Source organism: Nicotiana sylvestris, chromosome 2, assembly GCF_000393655.2.
Source record: "Nicotiana sylvestris chromosome 2, ASM39365v2, whole genome shotgun sequence".
In the NCBI taxonomy this organism is placed as follows: domain Eukaryota; kingdom Viridiplantae; phylum Streptophyta; class Magnoliopsida; order Solanales; family Solanaceae; genus Nicotiana; species Nicotiana sylvestris.
The window spans coordinates 71,380,444-71,404,721 of record NC_091058.1 but is presented as its reverse complement, the minus strand read 5'-3'; the positions used below and the strand labels follow the sequence as shown (position 1 = coordinate 71,404,721).

The following is a 24,278-nucleotide window of genomic DNA, read 5'->3' as shown; positions in this document are numbered from 1 at the left end:
TAATACCTTCAAATTTTCTAATGCTCTGAAAAAGAGTGTTTATATTATTCCTTTGGTATTATTTATCTCATCGCATCTATTTTTTAAAAATACTGATCTAAATAAGTGTGAAATATTTTAAAAAAAAATATGGATAAATAGTTCAATAAAACTATATATAGTTGTTAGTGTTTAGTATGATCGAAAATGGTTTTTAGAAAATGGCCTACTTTTTGAAAATTATTTCATGTATAGAGAGTGAATATATTTTGATTTATAAAAAAATGAAGACTAATTAATAATGTTAGTAAATTAAACAAGTACTTTTAAAACATACGAAAAATTCCTATGGTCCAAAATGTCCCAAAATTGCGTCTTCCTCAATCAACCACACGGAACCCCAAAACGTAAAAGATAAAAGCAAAACAAAACATCATGAAAACCCCCTTGAACCCCCCCCCCCCCCCCACTCTCCAACGCCCCCACCTCCAACCCCCCCACCCCTAGTTGGTTGTAGCAAAAAGTTCAGTGTTTACACTTTAGATTTTACCATCATCATCATATTCTTCTTCCTTCCGTATCTCCTCCTTTTATTCTCTTTCTCTCTCATTTTCAACGGTTCATCATTGCATGCACCCTATAATGGAACCCTAGGAGTCTTCAGTACTTTTCTACAACACGTGGGTGCTCCTAGTCCTATATTAAAACACTAAAAATACATATATTAGTCTCTTCTCTTTGAATGGCTTGTTTGAGCGACGACACTTGGTTCGCTCTTTCTCAAATGCGTACCTTAACCCTCCAAGAAAACCCAGAAAATTTTGGACCTAATAATTCAGCTATGGCGGAGTACCGCTTGGAAAAAGTCTTTCCAGTTTACGCTGTCGGAGTATCCGAGCCCGACCCGAACTTGATCGTCTCAGTTGCCAATACAGCTTCTACTGTAGGTGACCCTATCTGGGATGCTGTTAAGCTTGAAGCTAAGTTGGAGGTATTCTTGAATCCATCGAGATTTTAGCTTTACATATCTTTCTTTTAACAACTTGTGTACACCTAACTAATTCATCCGTACCTGCATCGTTTCACAAGAATCAAGATATCTGCATCTTTCCGCCTACGTTTAGGTAGATAAGAAGAAACCAAGACTTTGTTGGTATATCATGAGCCAGCTTTTTGACATAGCTTTACATTAATTTGAGAACTGTTTCATTCAAGTTACAATGAACAAACTAGGATCAAGATTTATTTTTGCATCAGTCTCTTAGTTCGTATTCTTTTCCTTTTATCTGCGATTTTTTTTTTGCTAATAGTCGTTCTTGGGATTGGATTTATATCAGTGGTATAATTGCTAAAGATTTAAGTTGTATATACTAATAGTTTAATTGGTTGAAGCAAGTTATTTATCCTTGTTTCCGGGTTAAGTTATTTATCCTTGTTTCCAGGTTACCGATTCAAACATGCTATAGATGGTTACTTGGAGGTTAATTTTAGGTAACCTGATAGATTAATTCTCAACACTGATAATTATATCAATTAATCCGACTTCTAATGCTCTATGTTAGTTTTACAATGAAATAGATGTTTTTGAGTGTCCCAAGTGTTTGTAATCTTTCAGGCCGGAGTTAATGTAACAATTTGATAGTTAAATAGTTTGAAAGAAGTAATAAGGAGTAACATAGTGACCAACTGGCCAAACCAGTTGTCTCTTCTACAATCTTGCTATTATGCAATTGTTTCAGCTTTCGGTCATTAAGAGTAATGTGTCAAATAAAGATCTAAATCTACTATGTAAGCTTAGGTAGTTTGATTCTCTCGATTTGTTAGTTCTGCGTAAAGACCCCTACCCCTAACTTATTTCGGAATGATTTAGAAAGCTGCGAATCAGGCTTTCAGAGTGGTGGCAAGATTTTTAAAATGTTCTTAGCTGATAGATTTCTGGAACCATTTAATGTTGTTTCTATTCTGTGATCCAGGCAGAGAAGGAGCCAATATTAAGCAGCTTCTTGTATGCGAGTATTTTGACTCATGATTGTTTGGAGCGGGCATTGAGTTTTGTTCTTTCCAACCGCTTGCAAAATCCTACACTTTTGGCAACTCAATTAATGGACATATTTTCTGATGTAATAATGCACGATAGGTGCATCCAATGTTCTATTCGACTTGATTTACAGGTAATCGGGATTCTAAAAGTATATTCTATTTTTATATACTTTTTGACAAGTACTGACAGTTCCTTTTGTCCCTCGTTCTTGACAGGCATGTAAAGACAGGGATCCTTCTTGTTTGTCATATTGTTCTGCTCTTTTGTACCTTAAGGTGCTGTTCTTTTGGTCTTTTATCCTAGTTAGCTAATTATTGTTAATATTTTTGTTTTATCCCGTTTCATCTCTTCACTCTGAAGGATCTGCTTTTATGTCCGCATCATTTTGTTGATTATTGTTTACCATTACATCAACTTCTTTTGGTAAATGCTGTCAATTGCCATACTTCATCTAAACGCTATTTAAATGCAACAGCCATTAGCATCTATATTCCAATGAACTTGTAAAGGAACCTCATTAAATTTATCCTTGGTTTTTATCTGTTGTCCTGAAAGGCAAACTATATTTTAGGAAGTCTGTTTCTTATCTTAGTTACCTCCATGCTTGATACCGGTATTTCTGAATATTATCACCACGTTTTAGTTGATTTCTAGAGGAAGGGGCACAGGGAAAGATAATCATGGTTCTGTGTCCACTTAGAATTTTGCTTTTCTTATATTTGATTGCAATTTTCAAGTTCCTGATATTGAAGCTAATCTACTCAGGGTTATCATTCTTTACAAACACATCGAGTTGCACATGCATTATGGAAACAAGGGCGCAAAGTTTTGGCATTGGCGTTGCAAAGTCGAGTTAGCGAGGTAATGTTATATCCTCTACTTGGTGATAGCCATCATTGTCAGGCATTGCACCTATTTCTCGATGTTGCTTCCTTCTAACATAAAACTGTCACTTCAATACAGGTTTTTGGAGTTGATATACATCCAGGTAATCGTTCGAGTTACTCCCCTAACACTGCAACAAAAGATATGGCTTCTGTTGTATTCTTATCAGTTATATTCTCACAAGAGTTACTTTCGCAAGGGATAATTATGACTAGGTTATACCTGTGTTTGCCTATAAAACAGCTGCCCAAATTGGAGAGGGAATTCTTCTGGATCATGCGACTGGTGTTGTAATTGGTGAAACCGCTGTCATAGGGAATAGAGTTTCGCTAATGCAGGTGACTTATGCTGATTCCTCTATATTGGGTGTTGGTGTCATTTTATACAAGTTTCCTGCAATATGGTTTATTTGATTGAGGGGATAAGAAAATTAAGCGTTTGCTTCATTTTGCTTATTCGCTTTACCTTTATATTAAAAGATCTAACAGAAATTTGAGTATAATGACTGGTAAATTAAGTGTTTATATGCCTGTCAACATTTTTCGACTTCTTCAAGCTTAACACAAATCATTGATCAAACATTTTCATTGTCTTGTATCTTCCAGGTTGTTAGAAATAGCGAGTGCTAGCCTTATTAGTGTATGGGATACTTACAGCTGATACACTTATATTTAACTTTTCTTTGCTCTCATTGCACTGTTTTGATTCTTACTTTTCACATTGAAACTTCTACTTCTGCCTTCTTTTTCTTATTTTATGTTTTCCCATTAGCCAAAAAAAGCTAGCAAAAGGTTATGTTCAGCAGATACTTTCGTTCTTTTGGAGGTTTTTTCCCGATGTTCTGCTATTGTAAAGGGCTGGTAAAGATGTTGAGCAAGGAGATTCCATTCCTTTGGCGCTCTAATTGGTTGATTGAATTTGGTTAGGTGTTCAGAAGTACCTTCAATGAGTGGAGTTTGTGTTTCACGTTTACTCTATAATTTTAAGTTTACAAGTGACAGTGCAGCTTGTCATTAGTCACTTTTTAGGGTATGCGATTTAATCTCTGTGACACGCAATGCAGAGAGTATATTTTAGAATCAGTTCATACACCCTCCAGAAGGAAATGTAGTTGTGGACACGGGGGAAGGAAGCCTGCCAAAAAGTTCTGCACTAAGGCCATTCGTGTAGTTTGTGTAGTGATTTTCAGTGATGTCCAGAAGTTGCAATTAGCAGAATCCTTTACGTGAAAGGAAAGGGAAGCCATGTGCATTATTACCTAACGAATTCATTCCATCACCTAGACCATAATCAGTATGTGCTATATATAGCTGCGGAACTTGAATGTCAAAGCTCATAAAATATGTACTCCCTCCATCCAAAGATAGACCGGATTTCTTTTTGGTCAGTCTCAAAATAGCATCCACTTCTCCAAAATGGGAAGTTAAATACACTTTATATAACAAAAAGTTTGGATGCTTGTTACACTTATCAGTATTCCTCCCATTTTAATCTTCTACACTAAACTTAAAATACAGGTCCGCATGTCATTGCAATAAACTACTGAACGACTTGTATGTTTAACTCTTGTCCTAATAACCGCACAAAGTCAAAGCTGGACAAAATTGGGAGGGGATTACTAACATTTTACTTGCCTTGGCCAAGTTAGGGAAGTGTCCTTTTACCTACGCTTTGACCAACTCAAACAAAAACCCTGAATCCTATAGAGAATTCCATTTACTACCTCTCAGGTGATGAGTGAGTTATAAACTAGAGCGTCAACCCCTGTGAACCTGCTCTCTAACCAACTTAAACTTTAAATCTCTGAATCCTATTGTGAAGCTTATTTATTGCCTCCCAGCATAGACAGTAGAACCCCATGCTCTTCCTCATGTATTTGTCTTTAAACATAGCATAACTTATTATTCATTCTCCACAGCATGTCTATATATTTGGTCGGTGGAGATGCTTGTCGGTAGAAATTCTCTTTAAGACTCTTTCTTCACCTAAATATATTTTGGGCAGGGGGTAACCTTAGGAGGAACTGGGAAAGAAACTGGTGACAGGCATCCCAAAATAGGTCAAGGTGCACTCATTGGAGCTAGTGCAACTATACTTGGAAATATAAAAATTGGGGAAGGTGCAATGGTTGGTGCTGGTTCCCTTGTAATGAAGGATGTCCCTCCCCACAGGTGGGGTACCATATATTTTAAACTTCTGGTTTATCTGTAAAATAGTTCTGATAATACATGATGAATTGGTTGTGATGTGCCTTCTATTGGTTTTACAGTATGGTGACAGGAATACCAGCAAAGGTGATTGGTTATGTAGATGATCAAGATCCATCTTTAACAATGAAGCATGGTATGTTTGTTTTAGCAGACTGGCAGTATATTCTTTTCTCTTGGAAGCTCGCTCTATTGCGGTTTAGTTTTATTATGATATATATACCACATATGCATGTAAATATTAGTAGAAATTGGTTGTTTCGAGAAGAAGGGAAAAAGAAAGTAATGCTGCCCTCTCCTGCAAGAGTTAGCTCCTCTAGTCTTTACTTAAGGAGGAACAATTTGACGGATCTTCTTTATCAGGTTGTTTTGGTCTTGCAGTTGCCGTCTTAGAGGATGGTAAAAGGGAGAATTCTGAGTCTCTGACTCTAAAAGGTTTTCCTGGAAGATCGGATCGAAGTTTCTTTGTTTAAAATACATATATTTGTCTACATGAATATGGGAATGCTAAGGTGGAGAAAAGAGATTCTACATTTAACCCTTTCTCCTAGGAAGCCAATGAATTGCCGCCCATTTTGGGCTTAAGTAAGCAGAATAATATAGGTTGGCACTTGGCAGTATGTCTCCAAATTATTATTTACTGATTATATTTTTTCCTTTCTTTTCTAAAACGACGCAGAGATAATGTCAAAACATGAGCGAAGCAAGGTGCCATAGATTTGAATAAACAGATCCTAGATGGAAACATTAAACAGAGACAGTAAGATGTAATACAATTCAAAATGAAAAGAACGTGGAAGGTCGTTACGGTCATGATTAATATTCATCTTTACTCCATCAAATTATGATGATATTTAAAAGTGTCAAAGTAAACGTCTTCATTAGAAGATAACTTTCTCGCAAGAAAATTTTCTAATTTCCTTGAATTAGTAAGAGTTGACATATTAGACCCCTGAATTCTCACCAGTCTAATATCCTGATAGCTCATACTGACTGATTATCCAGAAAATTTTACATTGTTGAAAATTTCATTGCTTTCTGCATTCCCTTTGCTTAGAAGTTAACTGCTCATGGCTTTTTACTGCCATATTGCAGATGCCAGCAAGGAGTTTTTTAAACAAGTAGCCATAAGCTGCAATGAAGCAAGATCCAACGGTGAGATTTCATTATGCAGTATGTTGCTTAAAGTAGGGATTTATTTGCCTTAGTTAGAATAAACCAACAGTCATCCAGTTTGTCTTGAGCTTTGCCCCTACAGCAGTTTCTGCCTGGAAGCAAGCTATCCTCTTTGCCACATCCAAATAAATGATATCGATGTTATAGATATTCCAATTCGCCTTCTCCTCTTTTCTTTCTTCACCCAAGTAGGTGAGGTGCTTCTCAAATATTGCCCAGTATCTTTTCTGTTTTCAAACTCCAGTAGTCAAATCTGTTGAAAAACTTTTCTTGCCACTTTTAGCAGTCATGAGTGCTAAGTCAGGCCTACATTTCTGGTTAGCAATCTGATTTCCACATAATTCTTATTGTGCTCTGTATCTCTTCTTGACAGGAGCTGTGGCTTCAGAAAGGGACGATGCTGCAACATGAGAGATTAATGAACTCCATTTGACTTAACTTACCCCATTCACTTCAACGTGGTGAAAAAGGTTTTAGTGTTTTCACCATCTTAAATATAGGATTCTGAAAAGAAAAATAAAGCTCCTTTTTAGATTGATGGTCATTCAATCTGCGTGTAGTGCCATGTAATTTGTGCCAAGATGAATTATGTATTTCTTATTCCAAAAGATTCATTTGTATATTAGACTCATCAATCTGCAACATTGTTTGAATTAGTGCCGGAATGAGGCTCTTTGCAAATATTTGGGACAAGTTGCTGTCTAGTACTCAGTAAGCCTTGCAAATACAGTTCGGTGTGTCTTTTGAAGTGCAACACGGCAATACAGATTTCCTTTGTTGATCTGAAAATAGTCTTACTCTGAATTCATCGAGTTTATGTGACAGCTCTGACCTGTTTGGCCAAGCGTCTTTTGAGGCAAAAATACTTTTTTTTGGTCTAAAGTGTTTTTCTCCTAAAATATTAAGGTGTTTGACCAAGCTTTTGAAAGTAAAAAAAAGTACTTTTGAGGAGAAACAGAAGCAGTTTTAAAGAAGCAGAAAAAAATAGTTTTACTCCAAAATCACTTTTTAGGAAAAAACACGTTTTTAAAACACTAATTGCTGCTCAGAAGTGTTCTTCAAATTAATTAGTCAAACATAAATTACTTCTCACCAAAAGTATTTTGCACTTCTCAAAATAAATTTATTTTTGCTACTTGGCCAAACCGGCTATTAGTCAAAGCTCAAGATATATGCGTTACAACTTAGAACTTTCACGTTATTGGTGGGTTCAATTCCCCCACCTTGTAATCCTTTTCCCCATTTCTCTTGGTAGAAAAAAAAGTTAATATTCTACTTATAAATTATTAGATATAACATTTAAACTCATGAATTTAACTAGCTTGAAACTGCCATATATTTTATTTATCAAACCAACTTTTCAATTATTACTTTAATATTTCCTTTCGCTACTACTAATGTGATGTATTATATTAAATTAATAGCTAAAGTCGTTTGCGCAATTAAATATCTCCAAATAGCATGGGCTAGCCAGTTTTCGTAGTAGTAGTTAAAAAATAATGTGCAAAGTCATTTAAAAATAGTCATTATTTTATGCAGAGATAAAACTTGGACAAAAATACCCTAGTTGGAATACGAAAAGTTCCAGCATAATATATTAGATTATGAAGCTCATGCGTTAAACGTCCAACATATTATATCGGAAATCCAACACATTATGAAATTTTAATCATGGTGGAATTTCATATGTAAAAAAGTCATGCTGGAATTTTTTCGAATTTTTAAGGGTGTCTTTATTCAGATTTTATTTTTACATGCAAAAGTGACTAAATCTCGATTACTTTTGAAACTGTAGCTAATTTTCAATTAGCAGTTGTAAATAATATTATTTTTTCCCATTTAAATGAGTTGTGAGAAGTACTTGATTTGGTTACGTCATGTTACCTCTACTTTCTCATAATGTGATAACCAATTAACAACCATTCTAATTTCTCACATATACTTAGTGAGTCAAGTCTTTTAGTAAGTAATTTTCTATGAGATCAGTTCGATTTGACAATTCTACATTATTTGTTACTCCAATTAACACTTGTTATTAATTTTTAATTTAATATCCAAAATTTCATCAAAATATTATCCAATTTGTTGATATTATTGTGGATCTTTAATAAATATTTATTTACAAAATAGTTTTCATTAAAATATTTTTCTTCCTACTAAACAAGAGAAAGTTAGAAAATGGGATTGACAAAATAGAAGCGCAGATGGTATGCGGGAAGCTGTAGTCTGGGAAGCGTGAGACTGCAAGCTCCACCCACGCCTCACGCGATCTCAGAGTTTTTCCCCTGCCTTCTCACGCCCTTTGCGGACTATTGAGATTTCTCAATTGATACGTTAATCATAAAGAGATTTAATAATAAGCACTCTCAAACCCATTAAATTCTCTCTGTTAGCAGCTCTGTACATTTCACCAGATCTGCAGTTCCCCACTGCTTCATCCATATTACTTCAAAGGTCAGCCTTTTTTTTCTGTGTCGATGCATTGGTAATTTAGCTTTGTGAATAAAATTGAGGTGGTTCAATTTAGTTAAGCGTACGATCTTGTTGATACTGTAATCTGCAAATGTTTAATTCAGCAACAGAAATATGAATTCAGCTATTAAAGCTCAACTTCTATTGAATTTCCAGTGTTCTTTGGAAAAAATTAGAAGGAGCCAATTTCCTGTGTTTGCACAAAAAAAAAGGTTACATTGGTGTGAACAATGTGAGGTGATGATTGGGAGATAGTCTGTGATGTTTGGAAGCTTATACTAGCTTCCATTTCATCGAATTAACTTGCCCTTTGGATCTTTCTGTGTCACTTCTATCTACTTTCCAGAATTTGACATTCAAATAGGAGCTTCTTTAATCAACGGAGACAAAAAAACACTAGGTTCTTTCCTTGGTGGGCAGACTTACTCGGTACCTGTGTTGGTGGGAGGTAGCAGGTACCCGGTGGAATTATCGAGGTGCCGCAAGCTGGCTAAAAGGAGCTTTTTTAATTTTGTTGATAGTAAGGAGCTTTCAAAGCTGATATTTGTGTTACTTTATCTTCGTTTTTTACTTTCAAGGCTGAATTACATGATGCGGTATTTGTGGATTATTTGTTTCGTGTTTTATGATTGTTACTCATTGCAGTTGATGGTGAAACAATTTAAGCCCTCCTTCTTTGAGGCAAAAGCCGAAACGATGGAGGGAGATATTAATAGTGGGGCTGCAGATAATCACTCAGAAGATGCTAGCAAAACAGAGAAACAGATCAATAACTTCAATATTGAGAGTAATCATGTAAAGGAGAACGGAATTCATGATGGTTATCAACAGACAGGTGATAGCCATGATGATCTTGTGCAAATGCTCGTTGAACTCAATTTCCAGAATGAATATCTGAAATCTCAGATTGTGGGGTGGCAAAACATCAACCTGTATTCTGGTGAATCTGGCCAACAAGTGAGAGCAGTTGGGCATGAAAATGGGGCAAGTGATAATTCAGTTGATCTTAATGAGAAGATAGAATCCTTGGAGAGGGAACTTTTGGAGGAAAAGCAAACACGAGGTGCGGCTGAGGAAGCACTAAAGCATGTTCAGACTCTATACTTGGAAGCAGACACAAAGGTCCAAGAGCTGTCTGCCAAAGTTGCTGAAGGTTGTGATTTACTTTGACTTCTATTTTCATCTTCAAGTTGCTTAAATTCAACATCAAATATAGAACTTGAGCTTTGATGATAAGTTCTAAAAGTGTAGTGATGTATTTTCACTGGTAGTTGCAGATTATTTTGGTTTTCTTTTCTTAGTTTCAATTGATAAAGCAGATAAGCTATTCTGAAGTTGATAAATGGTTTGTTTGAATAGTGCAACATAAGATGGATCAAGAAATAAAAGAACGTGACGAAAGGTACTCAGAGCTAGACTCAAAGTTCAACAGACTTCACAAACGAGCAAAGCAGCGCATTCAAGAGGTGCAGAAGGTAAATTCTGAGATCATCCTCTTTTATTTGATCAGTCGATGTCTTTCATTAATATCTCATCAGAACTTGGTCAACTTTACTAAAGCTTTTTACATGGACAACACTTTCGGAATTCTAGCAAATATCCATAGATAACAGTATTTTCTCACAAACCAAAAACACAAATGAAACCGAAGAGGACTTTTGCTTATGGATAGTTGGTTATCAACTCCTTCAAATTTTACTAACTCTTTTCCCTCCAAATCGTCCAAAGATGCGAAGGGGCATGCATTTCTACTACTCTTTTCTTCTTTATATGCATCTTCCTTGCCCTTCAGCTTATCGTTGCCTTCGCACTAGGAGTCACTCATGATATATTGAAGAGGGGGCACTGTGGACCATAACTCCGACGTGAAACTACCTGATCATCCCCCCCCCCCCAAAAAAAAAAAAAAAAAAAAAATCCGACGTGAAATTACATTGTAGAGGAAGATAGCCTACTCTTCCATATAGGTTGAGATGGCTGCTAGTTGTTGGATTGGTGTTGATAGTAAGTTACTTATGCTCAGTAGACTGTCCCTTAGTTCAAAAGAATTGTAGCTCAAAAGAATCGGACTAGTTCACTTGTGAATCTGCCCTTTGTGAATTACAGCATTGTGGAATAGTTTAAGAGCTGCTGATTAAAAACATAAATGTGTCCTTGATGAAAACAAGTCCAAAAGTAGAGCTCAATTCGCCTGAACTTTAAATCAACTAAGATAAGCATGAAAGCGCTGTTTGAATGAAGTGGAGGAATCACGAATGTGGTCATGATGTGGTCTTATTTTCTTCTCTTCCTAAAGATGCAACTGGCTTGGAATTAAAATAAAAAATGCCACGGACAAGTTAGTCAAGTTGTACGTTAGTTGTTTTCAATTTTTTTTTTCATTTTTAAAGAGAGAATCACAATAATTAACTGTTTTTTGTCGAAGTTCTGTTTATTTAGGAAAAAGATGATCTTGAGGCCCAGTTTCGTGATGTCAATGAGAAATCCGAGTGTGCGGCTTCTCAACTGTCTGCATTGCAGCAAGAACTGGAACGCAGTCGGCAACACGCTCAGGAGGCACTGAAAGCAATGGATATGGAGAGACAACAGTTACGAAGTACTAACAACAAGTATGTTCTCCTCATGGCTTAGCTGACACTGCTCATCTACAAGTGATTTTGATGGATTATCTGCTTATTTTAATAAAAATTAGCTTTAAAGGAAAAATGCAGGGTAAGGCTGTGTGCGATAGACCCTTGTGGTCCGGCCCTTCCGGGACCCCGCGCATAGCGGGAGCTTAGTGCACCGGGCTGTCCCCCCCTTTTTTTTAGCTTTAAAGGAAAAAGAAAAAGGAAAAGAACAAAGAGATACCATCAGAGCTACATGTCGAAAAACTTCTTGATTTTTTCTTTTGATGAAGTAAGAAGATTTCATTAAAATTGCATCAAGAAGATGCAGTAGGTAGAAAAGAGATGAAGTAGTTAGCTACTTAGCCCCGATAGATGAGTAGCTACGTTAAGATCAGGGAGCTAACAAAGTCCAAAAAAATTTCAGTACTATTTATAGGGGTCAGAAAGTTCCAGCTAAACAAGATAACCAAGCATCTGGCTTTCAAGGAGTATGTTGGAGCTGAGATACCTTAAAACACCTGAGTTTCCTCTCTATCCAGATACACCAAAAAATAGTTGCTGGGATCATTTTCCAGATCCCTTTGATGGCATTATCAGCTGTCCAATAACACCAGCTTACACAGGCTTCTTTAATTGTCTGTGGCATGACTCAACGAATAAAAGATGCTCCAAAGGTCGAACAACTTCTTGATTGAGCTACAACATCATCTTTTGAGCTCCTCCAGTGTCCATATACTTACTGAGAAAATAATTTTTCAAGTATTTCTGACTACGAAGTTACGCATGTGGACAGACTGGATGCACGCCTAACCAGAATGAAAACTGTCTCCGCGACATTCATGCTTTTGACTTCAATTGATGATCATTTATGGCTCTTTAGTTGGTTAAAATATATGAAGGCCTTGATTTTTGTCAATTTCTTTTTTATCAAGAACATATGTTTGCCTCAGCTCTTATTCAGCTTGCATTCTCTCAATCTGTCTTATCTTTTTCACGTAGAAATTGCTCGCTTTATTTATAGAATCAATGTTCTCTTTTTTTTTTACGCAAGCCAAGTCTTTATTAAATAGTTACATCAGGCTCTGGAATTGTCAATTTTGCTTAGATGCAAAGCTAGTTCATGTCAGCTGGTACCTGATGTTCTATCGATTTTGTTATATCAAATAATTTCAGTATTCCTGTTCTGAATGTGAAACTTTCTTTGAGATTTTCTAATCTTAAGATACTTTCTATGCTTACTTATTTTCACTTTATATAATTATTGATTTTTAGGCTCAGAGACAACATTGAAGAGCTGCGCCGTTCTTTGGCACCAAAAGAAATTGCTCTGGAGGCATCACAACAGGCGCTTTCAGAGAAAGAGCAGGTATGAAGCCCTAAGAAAGTTTTCACATCTTGTGTCAAGTTACATGCCTATAATCAGAAATGGTGTCAACTGCTTAATGGCTTCCTGGGTCAACCTTATGTCTTTACCCATCTTCTAAGCATTTCTTAGTTCCTTTTGGCACTTGTATGCAATTTTCTGTACGTAGGTGGTGAAGCTCTAAGTTGAAACAGGAATATACCCCTGCCACATGGGTGCTCACACCTGACACACACATACCCGTGAAAAAGTAAAAAAAGAAGAGACAGAAAGGAAGAAAATGAAGGCGGAACAAGGGAATAGGAAGAAATAGGACAACCAAATAGGACTGGGTTGAACCATCGCTAATCTACTTATCATGTTTGGTAAACTAAAAAAAAAAACTTAAGAATCTTTATTCCCTCTGCATCACAGGTAAAAAAGGGAGAGGGAATGGAAGGGAGATAGGCAGTGGGCCCTGGAATTAAGGAGAGGACGAAGACATTTAGGATACTGTACTGGCCTGAAGAAAGGAGGGAGACAGTTATCTCCCTATTCTTTTTCCAATGTCACTGTATGCTCACTATTTTTATTTGTCAGTTCTGCAGAATAAATCCAGCCCTTCAATCTACTTGTTAAAGCAGGAACAGTGGGCAGTTTTCTTGATAATTCGAATTAATAGTTCTGCTTACATTACACCAAAGGCAAGCTCTTCATTAGCTCAATTATCCCATTTGCTCGGCATAGATCATCACGTGAGTTGTCTTCACTTCCCTCAGCATAAGGTCGGGATTGAAAGATCCAATCCTAGTCTTGAAAATGGAGTGTTGGTCTTTGTATCTGACGACAGGAAGTTTCAACTTCCTTGAAGCGTAGTGCGAGAAAGTCCTTTGACTTTTATTGTGCGGGTAAATGGCTATATAGAAATATTATTAGTAATACTGAAAGAAATAGGACAAGGCCGGGCTCCAGTTTGAGGTGGGCTCTTGGGGGAAGGATAAGAAGAAAAGAGTCTGATTATTAGCATCAAGGTTGGTTTCAATGCTAAATGTTTGTACACCCAAAGCTGGTTGCTTGTTATAGACTTTTGTGCTATTGGAGGCTTATGAATTTTTATCCTTTGCTATGTCATTTCCATGTTCGAGAAAGCTATTCTGAAATCAGATAACCTGAGTGATGTGTGAGGCATTAGATGAAAGCTTTCAGACTAGTGAGTAGACAAGTTGATCTGGCAGAACTCATTAAAACAACAGCATAAGTTGATTTGGCAGTGTGGCATTTGTAACTGATCTGTCCTTACCTGGTTTCTTTTATAAGAAAATTGTTACTCCCTCCGTTCCAATTTATGTGAACCTGTTTGACTGGGTACAGAGTTTAAGAAAAAAATGAAGACTTTTGGAATTTGTAGTCCTAAACAAGTCCAAATGGGGCCCAGAGTATTTGTGTGGTTATAAAAGCTTCTCATTAAGGGTAGAGTTGTAACTTTAAGCTAAATTGTTACCAAATTTAGAAAGGGTTCATTCTTTTTGGAACGGACCAAAAAGGAAATAGGTTCACATAAACTGGAACAGAGGGAGTAATAAGTTTACTATTTGTCTTTATTTTCACTGGCAAAGGGCGTTTTTAAAGCTTTTTAAATTTGTAAATACTATTGTCAAAGGAGAAATAGCTCAAAGACAGCCAATTATCAGCTGCGGCTTTAAGTACATGGTGCCGGAGCAAGCTGGTGTTGAGAAGAAAGGCAAGACGAAAAATCTATAAGTATAATGTAAGAAAAAATTAACCGTAAACAATGAAGTAGTGGATTGGGAACTGCAAACAATTGAAATTTGTGAAGTAAAACTCATGTCAATCAAGTTAAGAACTGTTCTAAATCTCCAATTCAGATGCAAGATACAATTTTAAGTTTAATTCAGATATTTGCTAGTTTTCTATACTAAATTTTAATTTCATGTTCTTAATCACTCAATATCCATCCATAATATTATTAACTAATTAATACATCACTCTATCATCGTTATCTATCATATAGTGTTACTCACTTCAAGATAGATCCCGTGGGTTTAGAGGCGACGACCATGGTGCATTGAAGCTTGCATAGGCGGCCAAGCTCTTATCCACCTGCTTTCAATGCTTAAGCGTGCCTCAAGCTGGCCTTTAACTAACATGATTAGACTCTTGAGTTTTTCTTAGATTATTAGTTTCTGATTTTATTGTTGTCCCCTTGTGTCATTTCAGATAAATGTATTTAATCCTTTTGAGATTGAGACAATGTTAATTATTTGTTCTCGTTTTAACAAGATATCTAGTAAGAAAAATCCACTTCTTGAGTTATTTTTTGGGGTTTTCCACTACGATTACTAATTGCACTTCATGTGTGGTGAGGTTATGTGATTTCTTATCTTTTGTATTTAGTCATCTTTAATAGATTGCTAGCTGCCTAGCTGGGTTCAGATTCAAATCAGTGTAAATCTCTGCAGACTTCATGTTCAGATGGTTGTCCAGGGTTTATTCCAGAAGCAAAGACACATTCTGTCTTTTAAATGGCCTCGTGTTCTTTCCAGTTTAAATGGATAAGATTCAATATAAGTCTATCAAGGTCTGGAGAGATGCTATTGTAATTTCAAGGAGAAATTAGAAGTTAATTTGAGGACCAGGAATCTCATATTGGATAGAAAAGGCTAGAAATAAAACAGTTGTTCAATTCTGAAATTCATGGTATTTTTAATGTTCATGGCCTTATCATGGTATAGGTAGCCTATGTTTAAGTTCTCTCTCTGATACACCTCTTGAACTTGGAGGATCTTTGCTTTAATTAGCATTTATGTAACTGAATCTTGGTTTGCAGAAATTAGAAGAGATGGGAGTATTGCTGCAGGCAGCAGATGAGAAGAGGCAAGCTTCACTTGATGACCTCTCTTCAAAGCACCAGAAGGTACAAAGGCAGTATTACTGTTGATCATGCTTTAGCTTCTTTCTTTAGTTCTGAGTAGTTTATTTCCTATATAAAATTCTCTTTTATATCAGCAAAGAGAGAGTCTGGAAGCCCAAATTACTGAGGCATTGGCTGAAAGAAGCAAAGCAACTGAAACAATTTCATCCCTACGGGTAATAATTCTATTCATAGTTGTACACAAGAGGTGGAAGGAATACAAGAGATTTAAAACAACTTCATCTTGCTCATCAATATTTTGGTAATTTAATGAGGCATTAACGATCTGACAAATGACATTTAATGAGGTTTATATTTCTTACTCAGCCGATTATTGGTTCCATAGCATTCTCAGGATCCTGTCATTATGTATTAATTGTTCAAGTTTTGTATCTTCTGGATATACGGAGTTTTAGTGTGTGTTTTTCCTTGTAGGCTCTGATTGCGGAGAAGGAGTCTAAGATTGCAGAGATGGATGCAGCTTCCAGTGGCGAAGCAGCAAGACTTAGAGCTGCTGTTGAAACTCTAAAAGGAGACATTATTCATCTGAAAAGTGAACACGTATGAGCTGACACCTTTTGCCAATTTGACCTGACAAGTCATTCCTAATTGATGTTTTTCGATTCATGTCAGTCATTCGAACATTACATTATTCCAAGACAATGAAGTTGCTAAAGTTCCACTCCCTTTTGAGATTGCTAAACTTGAAAAGGAAGTTACTACTTCAATTGCAGTCACACACCTGATAATGAGCTTAATGGTTGGGAGTCCAAATTATACTTGTTACTCTCTGCCTACCAAAATTTCTTTCCCAACCCGTCCCTTTTTAGTTGAGTAGGAAAATATGGTGGATGAAACTGCTGATCTTCTAAAGAATAATTTTGCAGTTACTCCTCAGCAGTCATAATATCTAGCTTCGAGAGCCAGTACGGAAACATAGTTAAATATGTGCTGGAAATTACCCCTTTTTGTTTAACAATTTGATGCATGTCCCCATAAGGGTCGATTCTCGATCTCCCATGATGTAGTCTTTTATGATCAAATTTGGTCATATGTCCATTATTATTTGTGCTTTTGTCAAGTGATATATGTAATGGAGCAAATAACTAACTAATTTGGCATAACCATTTTCATTTTCTCTCGTCTCTGCTAAGATGTGTAAACTATTTTTTTTTTTATATCTTTTTACAACTGTAATGTTTTTTATTCATTCAGGAGAAAGAAAAAGATAGTTGGGAAACCACCTGCCATTCACTCAGAACAAAGCTGGAGATTGCTGAGAGTAACTGCATCCGTGCCGAGATTGAAGTAGCCAAATTTAGAAGTACATCCCTGTATTCTGGTTATTTACAGTCAAACCTCTCTATAACAGCCTCGTTTCTTCCAGATATTTTTGGATGTTATAACGAATTGCTGTTATAGAAAACATATATTATAACAGAACATGAAATTTGGTTTCAGAAAAACTTGGCTTTTATAGTGAAGTGTTGTTATATAAGGATGTTGTTACAGATAGGTCTGACTCTACCTTGTTTTAGGAGATGAATTTGGATCTTATACTTGTTTTCCTCATTGTAGGTCAGCTGGAGTCAGAATTATCAGCTCAGTCTCGGGTGTTAAACGCAAAAGAGGCTGAATTAATGGCGACCAAAGAAGAGGTAATTCTAATCTCTTATTCTAACTCGTATTTTTCGTCCTCTCGCAAATGTTTAGGCCCCATTTGTTTTTATCAGATTACGAGGACTGAATGTATATACACATCTGAATTTTAAGATGTTGCATCAAGATCTGAATGCTGAATAACTAGGATTGTTTTCTCCAGCAATTGCATGTTGATTATCTTTATTTAAAAACTCATATATATATAATTCAAATAAATTGCTAATAAATATTATATCTACAAAACATTAGAAAATATTTATTAACATGGTGTTATATAAATTGTTTATTGATGAATCACACTATAAAAACTAGCAGCAGTGACTGGCGGCGGTGGTGGTCGGCTATAATAGTTGTAAGGTGGTCGGTGGTGCTCGTGGTTGTATGGAGGAGATTGGAGATGGTGGTTGTGCAGCGGTGGCAGAGCTGATGTGAAGGTGATGGTTGTGCAATAGAAGTTAGTGGTAGAGGTGGTTGGTAGTGGTGAAGGTGGTTTGTGGTGGTGATTGTGCAGAGGAGACTGGTGGTAGAGGCAGTTGGTGGTGGTGACTAGTTTTGAAGGTGGTTTGGGGGTCAGCACTGGTGGTCGTGCGGTGGAGGTGGTTGGTTATTTGGTGGTAATGGTTGACAGTTGTGGAGGTAGCTGGTGCCTGGTGGTGGAGGTGGAGGTGGTTGGTGGTTGTGGTTGCGCGGTGGTGGTTGGGGGTGGTAAGATATTCACTGGAATTTTAAGTGAACGGTCTTAATGATTTTAAGATTTTGTACAAGATCCGAATTACTTAGACCTATTAATAGCTAATAAGTGGTTGTGAAAGAAGAAAAATGCACTCAATAGGCTGGCGTTCGATGATTTAGATTCAGAGCTTTGCCTGATAAAAAAAAATGAATCAGTTTCAGAATCAACAGCAAGCAAATAGGCCTTAGTCGGAGATATTCCAAGTTGATGGATGTTTGATGCTTATTACTCTTTTCTGTTTCTGCTGGTTATTAGACTGCTTTCTTTAACCAAAAATCTACCCAAAAATGCATATGCATTAAATAATTTCATCATTCTTTAATTCCCACATTATAATCCCAGTATTACTTGTCCATAACCAAACCCCTCAATAGAATTAGGCGAGTTTAGGATGTTGTGTAGCTCTTTTTTAGAATCAGTTTAGGATGTTGAATAACTCATCATTGACTTTAACTATTCCCTCCGTAGGAGTTTGGTCCTAGAGAGAGTTTCTTGCATGAAAAGTGGGCTAATATTTATTACTGCGATACCAAATGTTGACGCAAAGGCTCTTTGCCTTATGTATCATGATTTGCTCTTCTATGGCAACTTGCAGATCAATCGCATTCAAAGTGAATTTTCGTCTTACAAGGCTCGTGCTCACGCACTTCTTCAGCGAAAGGATGCAGAATTGGCTGCTGCTAGGGACAACGAACAACTTAAAGCACTTGAGGAAGCATTGAAGGTACATGCTTCCTGGTGTTACTATCTAACATGCGAAATGCTTTGGATTAACAGTTTAACATTAAGGTTGTTTAATTGTTGCTAAAACATTAAAATCTTTGCTCTTTTAGGAGGCTGAGAAAGAGGTAATGTCAGTCTCTTCTGAAAGGGATAAAGCCCTTGAAGATCTAAAGGACACTTTAGCTAATCATGAGAAGGAACTTTCAGACAGGTAATCCGAGTTTGATGACTTGTTTCAATGTCCAGATTGACCTGAAAACAAATTTTGCGCGGTTTTGTTTTTGATGTGCTTTTTCCAGACATTCACAGTATGCATCTCAATAAATCTGGTTGCAGTTTGTTATCTTCTTCTGTTTGTTGAATATTAAGCTCACACACGTTGACTCACTCTTAGCTCATTCACTCCTTCAGGCTCTATTGTTTTGAATCTAAATTGTTGAAGTACAGTGAGCTTTTACAGAGTTGATTTAGTTTTTATTGCTTTAGGAGAATGAATTAACACACTTATCCGTCAAATCCTTTCCAGAGATGAAGCTCTTCGTGCTACAGAGCAACAGATCAGAAGCATGGAAATGAAGCTCAATTCTGCTTTTTCTGCCCACCAAAAAGAGAAGGAAGCATGGGAAATAAACCTTCACAATGTGGAAGAAACATGGCGATGTAATCTTAATTTTATGTATTGCCAGTTATTTAGCTTCCAAACAGATATATCATTCAAGATACTATTTTGCAGTGAGATGTGATGCATTTAAAGCGGAGAGTGTGGTTACCTCCAGTGATGATGTTCAAAAAGAACTAGAGGACCTCAAACTAAGCTGTAAAAAACTGAAGGTAATGATTTAAAATCATATTATGATCATAACACTTTTTAGTTTTAGTGATACTGAGTTACTAAAACTGAGTTCTTTAACTTGTAGGAAGAGCTTGATTCTTTCCGTGACCTTGCTGATAAGATGATTGAGGAGAAGGACAATGAGATCTCTAGACTTCTAGATGATAACGAGAACCTTCGCCACAAACTTCAGTCCAAATCCTTTGTAAGTGTGAATTAGTCTCCAATTATCTATTCATACTGAGTCGTTCATGTATCTGCTTTAGCAATGCACCTATTTAACATTTGTATTCAAGCATTCTGTTAAAATCATTATCTTTCTTCTGCAAATCCCAGGCCGATCATTATGGCAATTCCAATGCAGGTATAAGATCTTCAGCACCTTTTAGTTCATTCTACAGTTTAAAAGAGAATTCTTAAGTAGTTGCTTCAGTGACTAATACTGCTCTTGGAAATGATTGTACAGTGTATGACAAGCAGGATGCTCCAAATTCGACTACCTCAGCTGCTGAACAACAGATTCTAGTATTTACAATTTTCTAATTACATTATTGTGCAATATTTTCATCAAGTTACTGCGAAGGGGAAAAATGAAATAAAAAAGAGTGAGATATAGATGGTATGGGTGGCAACAGTTTTTAAGTCCGTCCAAACATGGTCTGACATGCTTTATGCAATTCTTTGAAGACGATAGTTGGATGTCAGGGGACAGGCATTGCCGTTCGATTATGTACGAATGTTTAGGAGTAGGACTGACTTCTATTTCTCGAATCATTTGAGTACATGCAAAAGGTCTACTGACATACGTGAGGAGCAGGGGCAGATTTACCCTTGTTGAAGCGGTGTCATCCGACACCGCTTCGCTGATTTTTTTTATTAAATATATATAAGTAATATGCAAAAGAAAAAAGGCGTACAAGTAAAATAAAATGACAAAACTTAGTCAAAGCAACATAGTTAGTTCACTGGTAAATCCTCTGAAATTTAAGGCAGTGGTCAGCGGTTCAAGGCTTTCGCAGCTTCATTTTTGAGCAATATGGTTTCCGTTTTTCCAAAAGCAGCACACTTTTACTAATTAGAGAATTAGATGCCATGGTCGACCTTCGCTTTCGGGCTTTCAGTTTTAGAATTACATTGTGATGTCCGAGATCATGATAAAAGTTTTTCAGGCCTTAGGGAACTTGGTAATCTTTCCATAAAACTAGTGGAGACAAAGAAACATGTGACTTATCTTCTTTGTTTTTCAACTTAAGAAATTTGCTTTGCTTTTGCCAATTACTACTGCTACAGTTGAGAGAGCTTTTTCGGCAATGAAGTTGATTAAAGACCGATTTGTAGAGTCGAATGGATGATGAGTTTTTCAGTAGCTGTTTGGTGCCTTACATAGAAAATGATGTATTTAGTCTTATTCCTAATGAGGTTGTTATGAATACCTTCCAAAATATGAGAACTCATCTAGGAGAGTTATAGTAAGGTACTTTTTTAAAAAAAATATGATGTCGTTACTATATTTGTTTCTTTGTCTACTTCTTTAAATGTCGACACCACTTATGAAAAATCCTGCGCACGCCCTGGTGAGGAGAAAGAATTTCAGTCTTCTTTCCACCTAATAAAGAAGTAATTATCTGGGGGTTGGAAGTTATCGAATCAACATTATAAAATCTTGTAGGTATTTGAGGTACTCCTTGCAAACCCTCCACATGTAAGAAATTTCGTTCGATAGTTACAACATGCAAGTTGAGTCATCAATATGGTAATGTTCTGTGAAAGTCTTGTAAATTTATGTTTTTGTGTATTAATAGACTGCCAAATAATTTCTTAGCCTTGAGGGTGCTATAATGAAGTGGGTATGGTGTGAGGTTTCGATCCCTCAACTCTTAACCAGAGGTCTAGGTTCAAGCCCTAGGAATGGAGAATCTTTCAGTAGGGAGCATATTACCCCCCCCCCCTAGTGGGCCTACCTAGCACGAATGGGGATCAGTTAGGTTAGTGAGCTTCGGGTACCGAGTGGTTAAACTAGACAAAAAAGAAGAAGATGGATTCATAATAGAGGTAAAAGGTTCAGCCTCTGTTTGTGTGACATATTTACAGTGCAAGTTGGTAACGCCATTGGAAGACAGTATAACCACATTCCAATCTGTAATTTGAGTGGATGGAACTTTTTTTGTTCATCAAAAGCTCTGTATCCGGGTTTTGGTTATTGAACATTAGTTTTTAGCACTCAAAGACTCCATTTCTGTCTCACTAGTCAATACCATTGCTTATTTAAATGTCTTTGGTTTTCAGGTTTTGGCAAGGCAGCAAGCGCAAAGAGAAGAAGAGCTTTCTCAGTCACAACGTCACATTCTCGCACTTCAAGTAAGTTATTCTCTCCAAGAACATCAAATATTCTTAAGAGATAGTTCCCTCTTTAGACTCTGATGTATTGATTCAGGAGGAGATAGAAGAGCTCGAGCGTGAAAATCGTCTCCACAACCAGCAGGTATGTCTAATATAGAAGTCTTGTATCTGTCAATATACATCATGTTCTCTTCTAACTGGTGTACTCCGTCTCAATAACTAATTATCTTCTTTCTTGTGGATTGGCTGGGGGAGTGGTTGCTTGAGTTGTTTGGCCATTGGTTTAATGTTTGAGTGGGCTTAGGCAGCTGAATCTTTTTTTGTCGGCTTAGACAACCTCTTTGATTTTGATTCGAATATAAGTTTGCTTTTATGAGTGCAGGTAGCTAAGTTGAAAGAAGAGCTAAGAAACATGGATAGATCACAGAAGAGGGAAGGGGTAGATATGACGTATCTTAAGAATGTCATTTTAAAACTTCTCGAGACAGGTAACTTTTCAGTGTTACACTGAAAAGGTTTAAAATCTGTTCCCTGCAAAAGCAGGAGTCATTTTCAGTTGAACTAAATGTTTCCATACGTAATTATTTACTTGTTTGTGATAAATATTTCACAGGTGAAGTAGAGGCTCTGTTACCTGTGGTTGCAATGCTTCTCCAGTTCAGTCCTGAGGAGGTGATATTCTTGTTACCCAATTGTAGTTGTAAACTACTGCTTTCATTTTTAAAATATTGCTGATGGTTATGTCAATATATCTCGATAATATTCATGAATATCTGTTAACATAGGAACATGGAGACTTATTGTGATTGGTACCTTTTACCTCATCTGACGTCGGCAAGTGTCTGCATTTTAACTGCAGATATAGAAAACTTATTCAGATAATCATCTTATGTGTTTATGAAATGCAAAAAGCAGTTCTATAAAATGAGTAGAAATTGCAAAATGTGCTATCACTTGCGTATATTTTAATTTGGAAGGCATATGCAGCAGAAACTTTTTGCAGTTTTCAGTCTCATGCTGGTATTTACTCTGTTAAATACTCCTACGTCGATACTGAGTAAAACCATAGGAGTGTAATAACCTGAAAACCTCATGAGTTTACTCGTGCAGATGCGGAAGTGCCAACAAGCATATCGCTCCTCTATAGAAGCTCAAGCCAGCCCTGCAAAAGATACTTCAGGATCTGGGACTTCACTGTTTTCTAGATTCTCATTCTCTTAATAGCCATTAGATGGTTGCAGAGGTGCTATATGTTGTATAATCCAGCTTCAAGTAGATTGGATAGCCTGGAGCCGACGTGGAAGCAGAGTTGCAGTAGAGGAAATTTTTGTGTTCTTATGTAATTAACAAAGAAATGCCGTGTGAAAAGAGATTATGTTTACTGTATAGAACGGATGCAAAAGAAAAGCAGAAAAAACGCAATACGAGATACAGGCAAGAATAGGGCATCCTTTGTCGTTCTTCACTTGAGTTGTATACCAGTGGTATTTCGTTCTTCCATTTTTCCTTTTTGGGTGTAGAGAGAGGGAAGATTACATTTGTTAAAATCATGAAATAATAGTGGAAGAGTTATTTTGAAAAGTGAAATCAAAGATTTACTTTCTGATTGCCGGAGGTTATTTGATTACCGCTATGGAGCCAATTGCTTATCACATTTAAGCGCTGTGTAAGGGGTAGTCATAGTTGTAATTAGGAGAAGCTTTAATGCTGCGCCTACGTGCATAAAAACAGTTGCTGGTGGGGTGATTTTCTCGGTGTTGGTGCGATGACTGTTATGATTCTCTGGCTGATTGTCAAAATAAATGTGTATGCTAGACTATGCATCTTGTAAATCTATTTAAATTATACGATTGCTTGTACAACTCGTCTGCTAAAATCAGAGGAAAAAAGAAAAACAATGATCAGCCAATATTTATCAGTTAAACATCAATCGAACTTGAAAATTTTCATTGAATATCTATAGTTGGAAGTTTCAAATGAGAATTGCAATACTAGATGTGATGTCTATGCCTAGACCAAAAGATTAGTCAAATTCGCATGTTATACAATGTCTTTAGCCAAGCAGTAAACATGCAACTTGCTCCAGCGTAATGCAGCTTCCATTGCCGTAATTGGCAAATGAGGAGTCTTACCCTTTGGCAGTTTCCATTAGTTAGGTCATTATAAATGCTTTATTTCGGGGCGAGCAAATTGATCTAGAGTTGTGGTCTAGTATTTAAACTATCTATAATAAGGAGGAAGATGCAAAGCAAGAGGGATTCTTGACAAGTAGTGGCGGATGCAGTATAGAACCATCGGGTTCAACTGAACCCAATACTTTTAACGGGGAGCATAAATTTATGTAT

The 24,278-nt window shown here is 36.6% G+C and overlaps 2 protein-coding genes across 2 annotated transcripts; both read left to right on the top strand.

Moving 5' to 3' along the window:
- The first annotated feature begins 527 nt into the window (after positions 1-527).
- LOC104239731 (serine acetyltransferase 2-like) lies at positions 528-6,992 on the top strand. The gene is made up of 10 exons (XM_009794451.2): positions 528-970; positions 1,953-2,150; positions 2,236-2,295; positions 2,786-2,881; positions 2,984-3,008; positions 3,149-3,243; positions 4,910-5,076; positions 5,175-5,248; positions 6,208-6,267; positions 6,662-6,992. The coding sequence occupies exons 1-10, from the start codon at positions 722-724 to the stop codon at positions 6,697-6,699; spliced, it is 1,062 nt and encodes a 353-aa protein (XP_009792753.1). The 5' UTR covers positions 528-721; the 3' UTR covers positions 6,700-6,992.
- Positions 6,993-8,438: 1,446 nt separating this feature from the next.
- Positions 8,439-23,539, top strand: LOC104239738 (protein GRIP). Its single transcript, XM_009794462.2, has 22 exons — positions 8,439-8,742; positions 9,406-9,913; positions 10,120-10,235; positions 11,200-11,369; positions 12,642-12,735; positions 15,560-15,646; positions 15,739-15,819; positions 16,079-16,204; positions 16,859-16,967; positions 17,222-17,301; positions 18,634-18,762; positions 18,872-18,972; positions 19,288-19,421; positions 19,495-19,592; positions 19,679-19,798; positions 19,930-19,957; positions 20,060-20,118; positions 21,880-21,951; positions 22,028-22,075; positions 22,316-22,421; positions 22,547-22,605; positions 23,044-23,539. The coding sequence occupies exons 2-22, from the start codon at positions 9,409-9,411 to the stop codon at positions 23,152-23,154; spliced, it is 2,433 nt and encodes an 810-aa protein (XP_009792764.1). The 5' UTR covers positions 8,439-8,742; positions 9,406-9,408; the 3' UTR covers positions 23,155-23,539.
- Positions 23,540-24,278: the final 739 nt, after the last annotated feature.

Excerpts from the sequence above, each read along its gene's own strand:
- LOC104239731 (XM_009794451.2), top strand. The coding sequence starts at position 722 with ATGGCTTGTTTGAGCGACGACACTTGGTTCGCTCTTTCTCAAATGCGT. Across the intron at positions 3,009-3,148 it reads TGGAGTTGATATACATCCAG|CTGCCCAAATTGGAGAGGGA; the intron begins GTAATCGTTCGA and ends CCTATAAAACAG. Across the intron at positions 5,249-6,207 it reads ATCTTTAACAATGAAGCATG|ATGCCAGCAAGGAGTTTTTT; the intron begins GTATGTTTGTTT and ends GCCATATTGCAG.
- LOC104239738 (XM_009794462.2), top strand. The coding sequence starts at position 9,409 with ATGGTGAAACAATTTAAGCCCTCCTTCTTTGAGGCAAAAGCCGAAACG. Across the intron at positions 19,799-19,929 it reads AACTTCAGTCCAAATCCTTT|GCCGATCATTATGGCAATTC; the intron begins GTAAGTGTGAAT and ends TGCAAATCCCAG. Across the intron at positions 20,119-21,879 it reads CTGCTGAACAACAGATTCTA|GTTTTGGCAAGGCAGCAAGC; the intron begins GTATTTACAATT and ends TTTGGTTTTCAG.